The sequence below is a fragment of the Dryobates pubescens genome, chromosome 5 (genome assembly GCF_014839835.1).
Source record: "Dryobates pubescens isolate bDryPub1 chromosome 5, bDryPub1.pri, whole genome shotgun sequence".
Lineage (NCBI taxonomy): Eukaryota > Metazoa > Chordata > Aves > Piciformes > Picidae > Dryobates > Dryobates pubescens.
The window spans coordinates 2,037,099-2,049,824 of NC_071616.1; the positions used below are offsets into that span (position 1 = coordinate 2,037,099).

The 12,726-nt window shown below is 59.8% G+C and overlaps 1 protein-coding gene across 1 annotated transcript in view; it reads right to left on the reverse strand.

Annotated features, from left to right (window-relative positions):
- Positions 1-7,314: 7,314 nt before the first annotated feature.
- Positions 7,315-12,726, reverse strand: part of CD82 (CD82 molecule) — a 37,919-nt gene continuing 32,507 nt past the window's right edge. The window contains exons 6-8 of the mRNA XM_054162167.1: positions 11,887-12,078; positions 8,849-8,932; positions 7,315-8,063 (exon numbers count right to left, since the gene is read on the reverse strand). Coding sequence (XP_054018142.1) covers positions 7,986-8,063; positions 8,849-8,932; positions 11,887-12,078 — 354 coding nt within the window. The 3' untranslated portion in view covers positions 7,315-7,985. The remainder of the gene's footprint in view (positions 8,064-8,848; positions 8,933-11,886; positions 12,079-12,726) is intronic.

Below are 12,726 nucleotides of genomic sequence, written 5' to 3' on the forward strand. Positions count from 1 at the left end.
TGCCCTGGCATCCCGGGCGCTTTGCTACGCAGCAGCGGCTCCAGCCCCCTGCAGGCAGGGTCGTGTGGCCGCTCTGGCCGCTGCTTTGCATGCCCAGCTCCATTGCCCAGGGTGCCCACCTCGGTGCCCACCTCCAGTCCCGACTGGAAGTCTGCTGTGTGCTGCTTGGGAGAGACAAGCTGAAGCGGGAGGAGTCTGGGGAGCTGGGGGTGTCTGTGGGCAGGTAGCTGCCTGTGGAGGTGGTGTCCTGGGAGAGCTCCCTGTGGGGCTGTAGGCATCCCTGTTTCCTTCAGGCAGGGAGGAACTGGCACTACTGAGGCCTAACTGTGTCCTCCATCACTGGCAGCAGCTGGCACAGAGGAATGAAGAGGTCTGCTGTGGAAGGGTGAGGCAAAAGGCGTCGAGAAGAGGAGCAGCATCAGGCTGAAGAGCAGGACACCTCTCTCATGCATCAGAGACATGCAGTGCTGACAAGTAACCACAGGGTGGCAGCACTGAGAAGTGAGGATGAGTCTCACATGTCTAGGGAACTGCAATGCTGGCAACTAAACAGAGGGTGGCAGCACTGAGCAATGAAGGGGCAGCACACATCCCTAGTGAGCTGCAGTGCTGACTAATAATCACAGGGTGGCAGCACTGAGCAATGAGGGGGTGGCACATGTCTCTATAGACTTGCAGTGCTTACAAGTAACCACAGGGTGGCAGCACTGAGCAGCGAGGGGCATCACAAGTCTCCAGAGTGCTGCAGTGCTTACAAGTAACCACAGGGTGGCAGCACTGAGAAGCGAGGGGCAGCACAAGTCTCCAGAGTGCTGCAGTGCTTACAAGTAACCACAGGGTGGAAGCACTGAGCAGCGAGGGGCAGCACAAGTCTCCAGGGCACTGCAGTGCTGAGAAGTAACCACAGGGTGGCAGCACTGAGAAGCGAAGGGCAGCACAAGTCTCCAGAGCGCTGCAGCGCTGAGAAGTAACCACAGGGTGGCAGCACTGAGCAGCGAGGGGCAGCACAAGTCACCAGAGCGCTGCAGCACTGACAGATAACCACAGGGTGGCAGCACTGAGCAGCGAGGGGCAGCACTAGTCTCCAGAGCGCTGCAGTGCTTACAAATAACCACAGGGTGGCAGCACTGAGCAGCGAGGGGCAGCACAAGCCTCCAGGGCGCTGCAGCACTGACAGGTAACCACAGGGTGGCAGCACTGAGCAGCGAGGGGCAGCACAAGCCTCCAGGGTGCTGCAGCACTGACAGGTAACCACAGGGTGGCAGCACTGAGCAGCGAGGGGCAGCACAAGCCTCCAGGGCGCTGCAGCACTGACAGGTAACCACAGGGTGGCAGCACTGAGCAGCGAGGGGCAGCAGAAGCCTCCAGGGCGCTGCAGCACTGACAGGTAACCACAGGGTGGCAGCACTGAGCAGGGAGGGGCAGCACAAGTCTCCAGGGCGCTGCAGTGCTTACAAGTAACCACAGGGTGGCAGCACTGAGCAGGGAGGGGCAGCACAAGTCTCCAGAGCACTGCAGTGCTTACAAGTAACCACAGGGTGGCAGCACTGAGCAGGGAGGGGCAGCACAAGTCTCCAGGGCGCTGCAGCACTGCCAGGTAACCACAGGGTGGCAGCACTGAGCAGCGAGGGGCAGCACAAGCCTCCAGGGCGCTGCAGCACTGACAGGTAACCACAGGGTGGCAGCACTGAGCAGGGAGGGGCAGCACAAGTCTCCAGGGCGCTGCAGCACTGACAGGTAACCACAGGGTGGCAGCACTGAGCAGCGAGGGGCAGCACAAGCCTCCAGGGCGCTGCAGCACTGACAGGTAACCACAGGGTGGCAGCACTGAGCAGCGAGGGGCAGCACAAGTCTCCAGGGCGCTGCAGCACTGACAGGTAACCACAGGGTGGCAGCACTGAGCAGCGAGGGGCAGCACAAGTCTCCAGGGCGCTGCAGCACTGACAGGTAACCACAGGGTGGCAGCACTGAGCAGCGAGGGGCAGCACAAGTCTCCAGGGCGCTGCAGCACTGCCAGGTAACCACAGGGTGGCAGCACTGAGCAGCGAGGGGCAGCACAAGTCTCCAGAGTGCTGCAGTGCTTACAAGTAACCACAGGGTGGCAGCACTGAGCAGCGAGGGGCAGCACAAGTCTCCAAGGCACTGCAGCGCTGAGAAGTAACCACAGGGTGGCAGCACTGAGCAGGGAGGGGCAGCACAAGTCTCCAGGGCGCTGCAGTGCTTACAAATAACCACAGGGTGGCAGCACTGAGCAGGGAGGGGCAGCACAAGTCTCCAGGGCACTGCAGCGCTGAGAAGTAACCACAGGGTGGCAGCACTGAGCAGGGAGGGGCAGCACAAGTCTCCAGGGCGCTGCAGCACTGACAGGTAACCACAGGGTGGCAGCACTGAGCAGCGAGGGGCAGCACAAGTCTCCAGAGCGCTGCAGTGCTTACAAGTAACCACAGGGTGGCAGCACTGAGCAGGGAGGGGCAGCACAAGCCTCCAGGGCGCTGTAGCACTGACAGGTAACCACAGGGTGGCAGCACTGAGCAGGGAGGGGCAGCACTGAGCAGGGAGGGGCAGCACAAGTCTCCAGGGCGCTGCAGCGCTGAGAAGTAACCACAGGGTGGCAGCACTGAGCAGCGAGGGGCAGCACAAGCCTCCAGGGCGCTGCAGCCCTGACAGGTAACCACAGGGTGGCAGCACTGAGCAGGGAGGGGCAGCACAAGTCTCCAGGGCGCTGCAGCACTGACAGGTAACCACAGGGTGGCAGCACTGAGCAGGGAGGGGCAGCACAAGTCTCCAGGGCGCTGCAGCAGTGACAGGTAACCACAGGGTGGCAGCACTGAGCAGGGAGGGGCAGCACAAGTCTCCAGGGCGCTGCAGCACTGACAGGTAACCACAGGGTGGCAGCACTGAGCAGGGAGGGGCAGCACAAGCCTCCAGGGCGCTGCAGCACTGCCAGGTAACCACAGGGTTGCCTCCTCCTGACTTCTCAGTGCTGCCACCCCGTGTGCACTTGTGGGCACTGCAGCTCTCCGCAGGTGTGGGGCTCCGCCTCGCTGCTGAGGTGAGGCTGGTGAAGGGCATCAGCGGCCGGGCAGGGCTGCAGGCCACACCTCGCCCTGCCGTCCCCTCCCTTAGCAGCTGGGAGCTGTCCCAGCCCGGTGGCAATGCAAGGAACATCAGGGGAAAACACAGCCAGCCCACAGGCAGCTTGCAGCTGTGAGAGGAAAGAGCAGGGTGGGAGAAGGGCGAGCCCAGGTGGTGCTCATGCTGAAGGCACCCCGGAGGGAGGCTTGGCACCCCCAGGGTGACTTTTCATTGTGTGCAGCTGGACCTCGTTGCTCAGCCCTGGGCAAAGGCAATGCACCGAGCTGCTGGCACCTTGCTGTGGGCAGCCAGGGTGGGCTCAGCCTTGCCTGGAGGTTTGCTGCTGCCCAGCGGCACAAGGGAGGTGGTAAGCCTCCAGGGATGAGGCTGGATAAGGCCAGGCTGGATGTGGCTGTGAGCAGCCTGCTCTAGTGTGAGGTGTCCCTGGCCTTGGCAGGGAGGCAGCTGGATGATCCTCGAGGCTCCTTCCAACCCTACAGGGGTCTGTACAGGGCTGCAGGGTTCCCTATGGCTCGGCAGAGTTGTGCAGAGCTCTGTAGGGGTCTGTAGAGGTCTGCAGGATCTGGAGGGACCTTTTAAACATCTGGAGGGGGCTGGAGGGGAATGGTAAATGTCTGCAGGGTCCTGGAGGGGTCTCTAGAGGTCTACAGAAGGTGTCTGTACAGGTCTGCAGGTGTCTGTAGGGGTCTTTTAAAGGCATGGGTGGGTTCTGCAGGGGTCTGTCAAATGTCTGGAGGGGTCTGCAGAAGGCATCTGGGGTGGCCTTTGAAGTGTCTGGAGGGGTCTGTGGAGGTCTGCAGGGGCCTGTTAAGGTCTGGAGTGGTCTGTTGGGGGCTGTAGAAGTCTGTAGGGGTTTGCAAAGGTCTGATGGGATCTGCAGGGGTCTGCAGGGGTCTGTACAGGTCTGTTAAATGTCTGGAGGGGTTGTGGAGGTCTGTAGAGGCCTGCAGGGGTCTCCAGGCACGAGCAGAGGTCTGTAGAGCGCTGCAGGGATCTAACAGAGGTCTGTGGAGGGCTGGAGGAATCCCTAGAGGTCTACAGGGGTCTTTTGGGATCTGCAGGGGTCTGTATGGGTATGTTAAATGTCTGGAGGGGTCTGCAGCAGGTTCCAGGGGTGTACAGGGGTCTGGAGGTGGCTGTAGAGACCCCAACAGACCTTGGCAGACCCCTACAAACCCCCACAGAAACCTATAGACCCAAGCAGAACCCTGAAGACCCCTACAGACCCCTGCAGACCCCAGCAGTCTGTAGGGGTCTGGCAAGGTCTGTGTGGGTTTGCATGTGGGCTGTAGAGGCCTGTAAAGCTCTAGAGGGGTCTGCAGGGGTGGGTCCATTGGCCTCTCCCCAGCAGGTCTCTGTCTCTCTGGAACTGGGGAGCCAGAGCTGGACACAGGATTGCAGCTGTGGTCTCAGCAGGGCAGAGCAGAGGGGGAGCAGAACCTCCCCAGCCCTGCTGGCCACACTTTCCTTGCTGCACCTGAGTGCTGGCCTGATGTGCAGTCCCTTTCCCTTCTGGTGATGAGCTGGGCCCAAGGAGCAGCAGCAGGCTTCTGGGCAGATGTGAAGTGACATCTTCACACAGAGATGACTTCACCTGGGAGGCAGCAGGGCCACCACTCAGCTCGCCCTGGGGCAGACACACATCACAAGCCAAGGCTCTAGGACAGACAGAAGGTGGTGCTCACCTCTGTTTGCTGGGCAGTGTCTTCCCAGTCCACTGACCTCAAGCTTTGGGCAGGCCTTTAGCCCCCTTGAACGAGGCTCACAGGATGGGAAGGACTGGAAGGGACCTCTGGAGATCTTCCATTCCAAGCCCCTGCCAGAGCAGGAGCAGAGAATCCAGCACAGGGCACACAGGAACACATCCAGGCAGGGCTGGGAAGGCTCCAGAGAAGGAGACTCCACAACCTCTCTGGGCAGCCTGCTCCAGGGCTCTGGGACCTTCACAGGGCAGAAGTTCCTCCTCAAGCTGAGGTGGAGCCCCCAGGGCTGCAGCTTCCATCCATTGCCCCTTGCCCCCAGTTTGCATGGAGGGGGTGGAGGGGAAGCCCCTGCAGGGCAGAAGTTGTAGGCAGGGAGATAGAGAGAGAGATGATGTTGGGGTTTGTCTGGGGCTCCTCCTGGGTTTGTTTTTCAGTCAAGTCTTTATTACAGAAACATTCACCCTCTGGAGACTTCTGTGTCTGTCCATGCACCTCTGCCAGGGGGAAGATAGTGCTCAAACCAGATGAGAACAGAGAGGAAAGCCAGCTTGGGCTCCTCCTTGCTTGCTGCTGGGCACTGGCAGCTGTAACCCAGCCAGAGCCTGCCAGGAGCAGGTGGGAGGAAGAGGCTCTGTGCTACAGGAGCAAGGCAGCAGTGCTGCTGTGGAGGGGCCTTCTGCCAGAGCAATGCTCAGCTGGAAGGGGCTCTGCAGGAGGGGGGCAGGGGGGCAAAGCCTTAAGCAGCCCTCTACCAAAGCCCAGCTGCCCAGGTTGCAGCCCCTCTCACCAGCCCAGAGACAGGGGCCCTGATCCCCTGCACAAGGCCTTTCTTCCCAGCAGGAAAACCAAGGAGTGAAGCTAGCCCCTGCAACTAGGATTACTGCCACCAACCCCACCCCTGACAGGAGAGCCCTGGGACCTCCTCAGTAAGGCAAAGGCTCCCTCACCAAGTACCTTGGAGCAAGGTCTAGGGCAAGGACCATCCCCTTCTCTCTCACACAGCTTCCTGCTGTCCTGTTGCACCCATGTGCCATTGCAGAAGGTCTGTGGTGGCCAAGCCACCTCTCAGAAGGAGGATTTGCACCCAGCTTCCTTATCTGGGGGAGTTCATCCACATCCATGTCCTCCTCACTGCTGCTCTACTCCATTCCTTGCTGCTGGCCACTGGTTGGAGAGAGCAGAGAGCTCAGCCCTTGGGCACAGAACCCACCCAGCCTGAGGGACTGCAGACCCAGCCCCTGAGCTGCTGCAGGGCTTCCCCTGGGGCACAGAGCAGAGGACGCAGCCCCAGCTCCAGACCACACTGCACTCAGAAGTCTGGGCAAGTGAAATAAAAGCAACTGATGCCTGGGTCTGGAGCACAGGGCCTCAACTGGGCAGCAGCAGCACCTCCAAGATCCATCTCAGTGACCCAGACACCTCCATGTTCATGGTGAAACCCCACCTCTAATGAATGTCACCTTCAGCAAGGGGGCAGGAGAGGGACCAAGCCAACTGGAACCTCTCTAACAGAGGCAACCCAAGAATGCAACCAGCAGAACCAGCCTGGGGCTGAGGCCATGCTGTGGAGCAGCTTCTGAAGAGAGGAGCCAGCAGAGAGCCAGCAGAGCACTCTCAGGGGAAGAGGAAAAAGGTAAAGAGGCAAATAGGAGAAACATTGAAGTGTCAGATCCAGGAGGAACCTATCCCAGGGGCAGCTGAGCACCACCATCATGACCTGCCAGGCCACACCAGGACTATGCAGGCTTGGCTCCCTGCTGGTGGCTTCTCATCAGAGCACCCCCATGACCTGCCAGGCCACACCAGGACTATGCAGGCTTGGCTCCCTCCTGGTGGCTCCTCACCAGAGCACCCCCATGACCTGCCAGGCCACACCAGGACTATGCAGGCTTGGCTCCCTCCTGGTGGCTCCTCACCAGAGCACCTCCATGACCTGCCAGGCCATGCTAGGACTATGCAGGCTTGGCTCCCTCCTGGTGGCTCCTCACCAGAGCACCCCCATGACCTGCCAGGCCACACCAGGACTATGCAGGCTTGGCTCCCTCCTGGTGGCTCCTCACCAGAGCACCTCCATGACCTGCCAGGCCATGCTAGGACTATGCAGGCTTGGCTCCCTCCTGGTGGCTCCTCACCAGAGCACCTCCATGACCTGCCAGGCCATGCTAGGACTATGCAGGCTTGGCTCCCTCCTGGTGGCTCCTCACCAGAGCACCCCCATGACCTGCCAGGCCACACCAGGACTATGCAGGCTTGGCTCCCTCCTGGTGGCTCCTCACCAGAGCACCTCCATGACCTGCCAGGCCATGCTAGGACTATGCAGGCTTGGCTCCCTCCTGGTGGCTCCTCACCAGAGCACCTCCATGACCTGCCAGGCCATGCTAGGACTATGCAGGCTTGGCTCCCTCCTGGTGGCTCCTCACCAGAGCACCTCCATGACCTGCCAGGCCATGCTAGGACTATGCAGGCTTGGCTCCCTCCTGGTGGCTCCTCACCAGAGCACCTCCATGACCTGCCAGGCCATGCTAGGACTATGCAGGCTTGGCTCCCTCCTGGTGGCTTCTCATCATGCTCAAAAGGGAGGAGCTTGACTGAAGGCTGTCTCCAGCAGCAGAAGTGAGCATGAGGGCAGCACTCCTATGCAGGTGCACAGTAGCAGCTGAATCAGGCTAAGTGCAAGGGAGGAGAAGGCCTAGAGAGCACAACTAGTTACCACCACAGGGCAGTGAAGTAGGTGAAGCTACCAAAGCACTGGGATCTCAACAGCAATCCTGGCTCAAGGGACAAAGAGAGGACTCCTCGGAGGGGCAGGGGAAGAGAGGTGTGGGGAGAGATGGTGGTGGGGGAGGTGTTCTGTGTCCAGGGGGCTGCAGAATGGAGCTCTGGAAGAGCATGGACATGGAGCAGGCAGCAAAAGCATCGTCCCCTCAGCTCAGCTGCTGCCTCAGGTGCCACGAGGCAGGGCAGTTCTGCCTCTTGAAGGAGAAATAATCCAGAGGCCGGGTGCAGGTGGTCTGAGGACCCTACTGCCAGCAGATCAGGCTGTATTGCAGGTTCTAACAAGTTCTTAGCAGAGTGGTGTCAGAAATGGGATGTCACAGGAGGGATGCTCAAGGCTTGGAGAGGCTGGGTGGGAGCAGGGAGGTTCTGCCTGCCCCTCTCCGCGCGGTGCCGCCGGCGTCGGCCGCCTCAGGACTTGGGCACTTTGGTGTAGTCTTCGCTGTGGATGTTCTTGCAGAGGGCAATGGACAGCACCATCCCCAGCAGCTGCAGGCAAGAAAGGGAAGGGAATCAGCAACCAGGCAGGTCAAAGGGGAAGGAGGATGCTAGAGGGGAGCGCAGCACAGTGGTCTCCTCAGGGAGGAGCCTTCCAGCAGCCTTCCGGAACGCAGAGGAGGAGACAAGGAAGCTGGGGAGGGACTTCTGAGCAGGCCTGGGAGGGACAGGACAAGGGGAAATGGCTTTGGGCTGGAAGAGGGGAGACTGAGACTGGAGGGTAGGAAGAAATTCTTTACAGGGAGGGTGGGGACACACTGGAAAGGGTTCAGATCGCCCAGGGAGGCTGTGGAGGGCTCCCTGACCATCCCTGGAGGTGTTCCAGGTCAGGCTGGACAAGGTCTTGAGCAACCTGGGCTAGTTGAAGGTGTCCCTGCCCATGGCACAGGGCTTGGAACTGGATGGCCCCTTCCAACCCAAACCATTCTATGATGCTGTGATACAGTGGCACCACAGAGGTGAACAGATTGGTCTCCAGCTGAAGGAGAGGACAGTAATTGGGATGGAGAAGACGTGCCCTCACCTCCAGTCTGCCTAGCTGGGCCTTTAAAGGCAACAAGTGGGGCCTCAGAAGTGAGGTGTTGCCTGGGGAGCTGGCAAGCATCAAACAGCAGCAGGAAGCACCAATGGTTCCATTTGCAACCCAGTGGATGAGAGCAGCAGCTGAAAGCTCCAGGTGGACACAGCCAAGAGGCAGGCTGCCACTCAGCCAGGGTGGCCACCACTTGCCACACCAGCTGTGCCTCTCAGTGGGGGCACACCAGGGAGTGACTCACCTCTAAAACAGCAACACCTGTGCAGGCCCCCAGGATGATGCCAAGGTTGTCCTTCAGCCATATCTCCACACTATCTGTGCATTCCTGGGCAGAAAACACAGATGGGCACAAGGGAAGGAAGCACAGGTCTGAGAATCCAGAACCCACCTCCCAGGGGGGGTTATCCCGGGGCCAAGCCACTCCAAGTTTCCCAGAGGCTTCAGCAGAAGAGGGGAGGATGATCCCTGCCCCTCCCTGCCTCAGTGTCCACAGCAAGAGTGATGTGCAAAAGCCCTCTGGGTACACTCCCAGGAGGGCAAAGCCTTTGACACTGGGTCCCACGGCATCCTCCTGCCCACAGCTTGGCTGGGTGGGCACTTCCCTGGCTGGCTGGCACCAAGTGGTGGTGAGGAATGGAGAGAAACCCAGCTGGTGCCCAGTCCCCAGTGGTGTTCCCCAGGGCTCAGTGCTGAGGCCACTTCCCTTTAATGTCTTGATCAATGATCTGGCCGAGAGGACTGCAGCACCCTCGGTCAGTTTGCAGAGGACACCAAGCTGGGTGGCACTGCTGACCTGCTGGAGGGCAGGGAGGATCTACAGGCAGGCTGGATCCATGGCTGAGGCCAGTGGGATGAGGTTCAACAAGGGCAAGAGCCAGGTCCTGCACTTGGGTCACAACAGCCCCATGAATGCCCCAGGCAGGGTGGCTGGGAAGTGCCCAGCAGAGAAGCACCTGGGGGGGGTTGGCCAACAGCTGGCTGAAGATGAGGCAGCAGTGTGCCCAGGTGGCCAAGAAGGCCAGCAGCAGCCTGGCCTGGATCAGTAATGGTGCAGCCAGCAGGAGCAGGGCAGGGATTGTTCTCCTGTACTCAGTACTGGTGAGGCCACAGTTTAAACATTGGGTTCAGGTTTGGGGCCCTCACTCCAAGAAGGACACTGAGGGGCTGGGCCAGGCCCAGAGGAGGGCAATGGAGATGGGGAAGGGTCTGGAGCACAGGGCTGGGGAGGAGCAGCTGAGGGAGCTGGGGGGGTTTAGTCTGGAGAAGAGGAGGCTGAGGGGAGACCTCATTGCTCTCTGCAGCTCCCTGAGAGGAGGCTGGAGCCAGGTGGGGCTTGGGCTCTGCTCCAAAGTAACAAGACAAGAGGATATGGCCAGGAGTTGCACCAGGGGATGTTTAGGTTGGACACAAGGAACAGTTTCTTGAACTGAAAGGGTTAAGGTCTGGGAGAGGCTGCCCAAGGCAGTGGTGGAGTCCCCATCCCTGGGGATCACAGTCTCACAGAATCACCAAGGCTGGAAGAGACCTCAAAGATCATGGAGTCCAACCTGGCACCACAGACCTCATGGCTAGACCATGGCTCCAAGTGCCACATCCAATCCCCTCTTGAACACCTCCAGGGATGGGGACTCCACCACCTCCCTGGGCAGCACATCCCAATGGCTAACAACTCTCTCAGTAAGGAACTTTCTCCTCACCTCCAGCCTGAACTTCCCCTGGCACAGCTTGAGACTGTGTGCTCTTGTTCTGGTGCTGCTTGCCTGGGAGAAGAGACCAACCCCCAGCTGGCTACAACCTCCCTGCAGGGAGTTGGAGAGAGCAAGAAGGTCTCCCCTGAGCCTCCTCTTCTGCAGGCTAAACAACCCCAGCTCCCTCAGCCTCTCCTCACAGGGCTGTGCTCAAGGCCTCTCCCCAGCCTTGTTGCCCTTCTCTGGACACCTTCAAGTCTCTCAATGTCCTTCTTAAGCTGAGGAGCCCAGAACTGGACACAGGACTCAAGGTGTGGCCTGAGCAGTGCTGAGCACAGGGCACAATGACTTCCCTGCTCCTGCTGGCCACACTGTTCCTGATGCAGGCCAGGATGCTCTTGGCCTTCTTGGCCCCCTGGGCACACTGCTGGCTCATGTTCAGCTGCTGTCAATCAGCACCCCCAGGTCCCTCTCTGTTTGGCAGCTCTCAGCCACTCTGCCCCCAGCCTGTAGCTCTGCCTGGGGTTGCTGTGGCCAAAGTGCAGCCCCTGGCACTTGGACTTGTTGAATGCCATCCTGTTGCCCTCTGCCCATCTGTCCAGCCTGGCAAGGTCCCTCTGCAGAGCCCTTCTGCCCTCTAACTGACCAACATCTGCCCCCAGCTTGGTGTCATCTGCAAACTTGCTGATGACTGACTCCATCCCCTCCTCCAGATCATCAATGAAGATGTTAAAGAGGCTGGGGCCCAGCACTGATCCCTGGGGCACACCACTGGTGCCTGGCTGCCAGCTGGCTGTGGCACCATTCACCACCACTCTCTGGGCTCAGCCTCCAGCCAGTTCCTAACCCAGCTCAGAGAGCTGCTGTCCCAGCCAGGGGCTGACAGCTTGGCCAGCAGTTTGCTGTGGGGGACGGTGTCAAAGGCCTTGCTGCAGTCCAGGCAGACTCCATCCACAACCTGCCCCACATCCACCAGGCAGTCACTGGGCATGGAAGGAGATCAGGTTGGTCAGGCAGGAGCTGCCCTTCCTAACTCCATGCTGGCTGGGCCTGAGCCCTTGGCCACCCTTCAGGTGCAGTTATTGCCCCCAGGATAATCTGCTCCATCACTTTCCCTGGCACTGAGGTCAGGCTGCCAGGCCTGGAGTTTCCAGGCTCCTCCATCCCACCCTGCCTGTGGATGGGGACCACCTTGGCCAGTTTCAGTCACCTGGGACCTCTCCAGTGAGCCAGGACTGGAGGAAAATGATGGAGAGTGGCTTGGCAGCTCATCTGCCAGCTCTCTCAGCACCCTAGGATGGATCCCATCCGGTCCCATGGACTTGTGAGTGTCCAAGTGGCTCAGCAGGTCCCCAACCAATTCCTCATGGATTTCCAGGGCATCACACTGCTCCCTGACCCCATTGCCCAGCTCAGGAGGCCCTGAGCTCCTGCCTTGCTGTTTCACAGCTGTGCAGATGTGGTGCTGAGGGCTGTGGTTTCCTGCTGAGCTTGGTGAGCTGGGCTCACTGATCTGCAAAAGGTCTTTCCCAGGCTGAAGGCTTGTGTGGCACCAGCAGAGGCTCCCTGGGGCCCAGGTGCAGGCACTCACCTGCTCATGGACAGGCCAGTCAGCAGAGGTTACATTGCCAGTGACTGGCCAAGGCATGTAGCAGAAGCCCTTGTTCTCCTCAGCATCCTTGGAGTGGTTGGAGCAGGTGCAGGGATACTTGGCCAAACTTTGGTTGAGCAGAATCTCATTTCTTTCCCAGTCCTGTGGTCCATTCCAGCCACAGCAGGAGAGCTAACAAAAGCAAGAGAGAGGTGGTCATGGTCTCAGGCTCTGTGCTTGCAGCTGACAAGAAGAGGCAGGAAGTGGAGGTGGAAGCTCATAGGAGCAACCCCCCCCAGCTCCACCACTCAGGCCATCCAGATTGCTCTGCAGTAGGACACCCCCCAGGGATGCCCCAGCTGTCAGCAGGTGCCCACTGGCAGGGGCATCACCTCCAGGCACAGAATGACTGCAATCAACACAAGAGTTAAAGGGCCACAGCTAGCAGGCACAGCTCACCCATCAAGTCACAGGAGCACAGTGCAGCAGAGGCTGGAAGGGACCTCCAGAGCTCATCCAGTCCCAGCCCCTGCCAGAGCAGCAGCACCCAGGGCAGGCTGCACAGGAAGGCATCCAGGTGGGGTTGGAAAGGCTCCAGAGCAGGAGGCTCCACAACCTCTCTGGGCAGCCTGCTCCAGGGCTCTGCCACCCTCACTGCAAAGAAGTTTCTCCTCATGCTGAGCTGAAACCTTCTCTGCTCAAGTTTGTCTCCATTGCTCCTTGGCTTATTGCTGTGCACCACCCAAAGGAGCTTGGCCCCCTCCCCTTGCCCCCCACCCCTCAGCTATTGATAGACATTGATCAGATCCCTCTCAGCCTTCTCCTCTCCAGACTGAACAG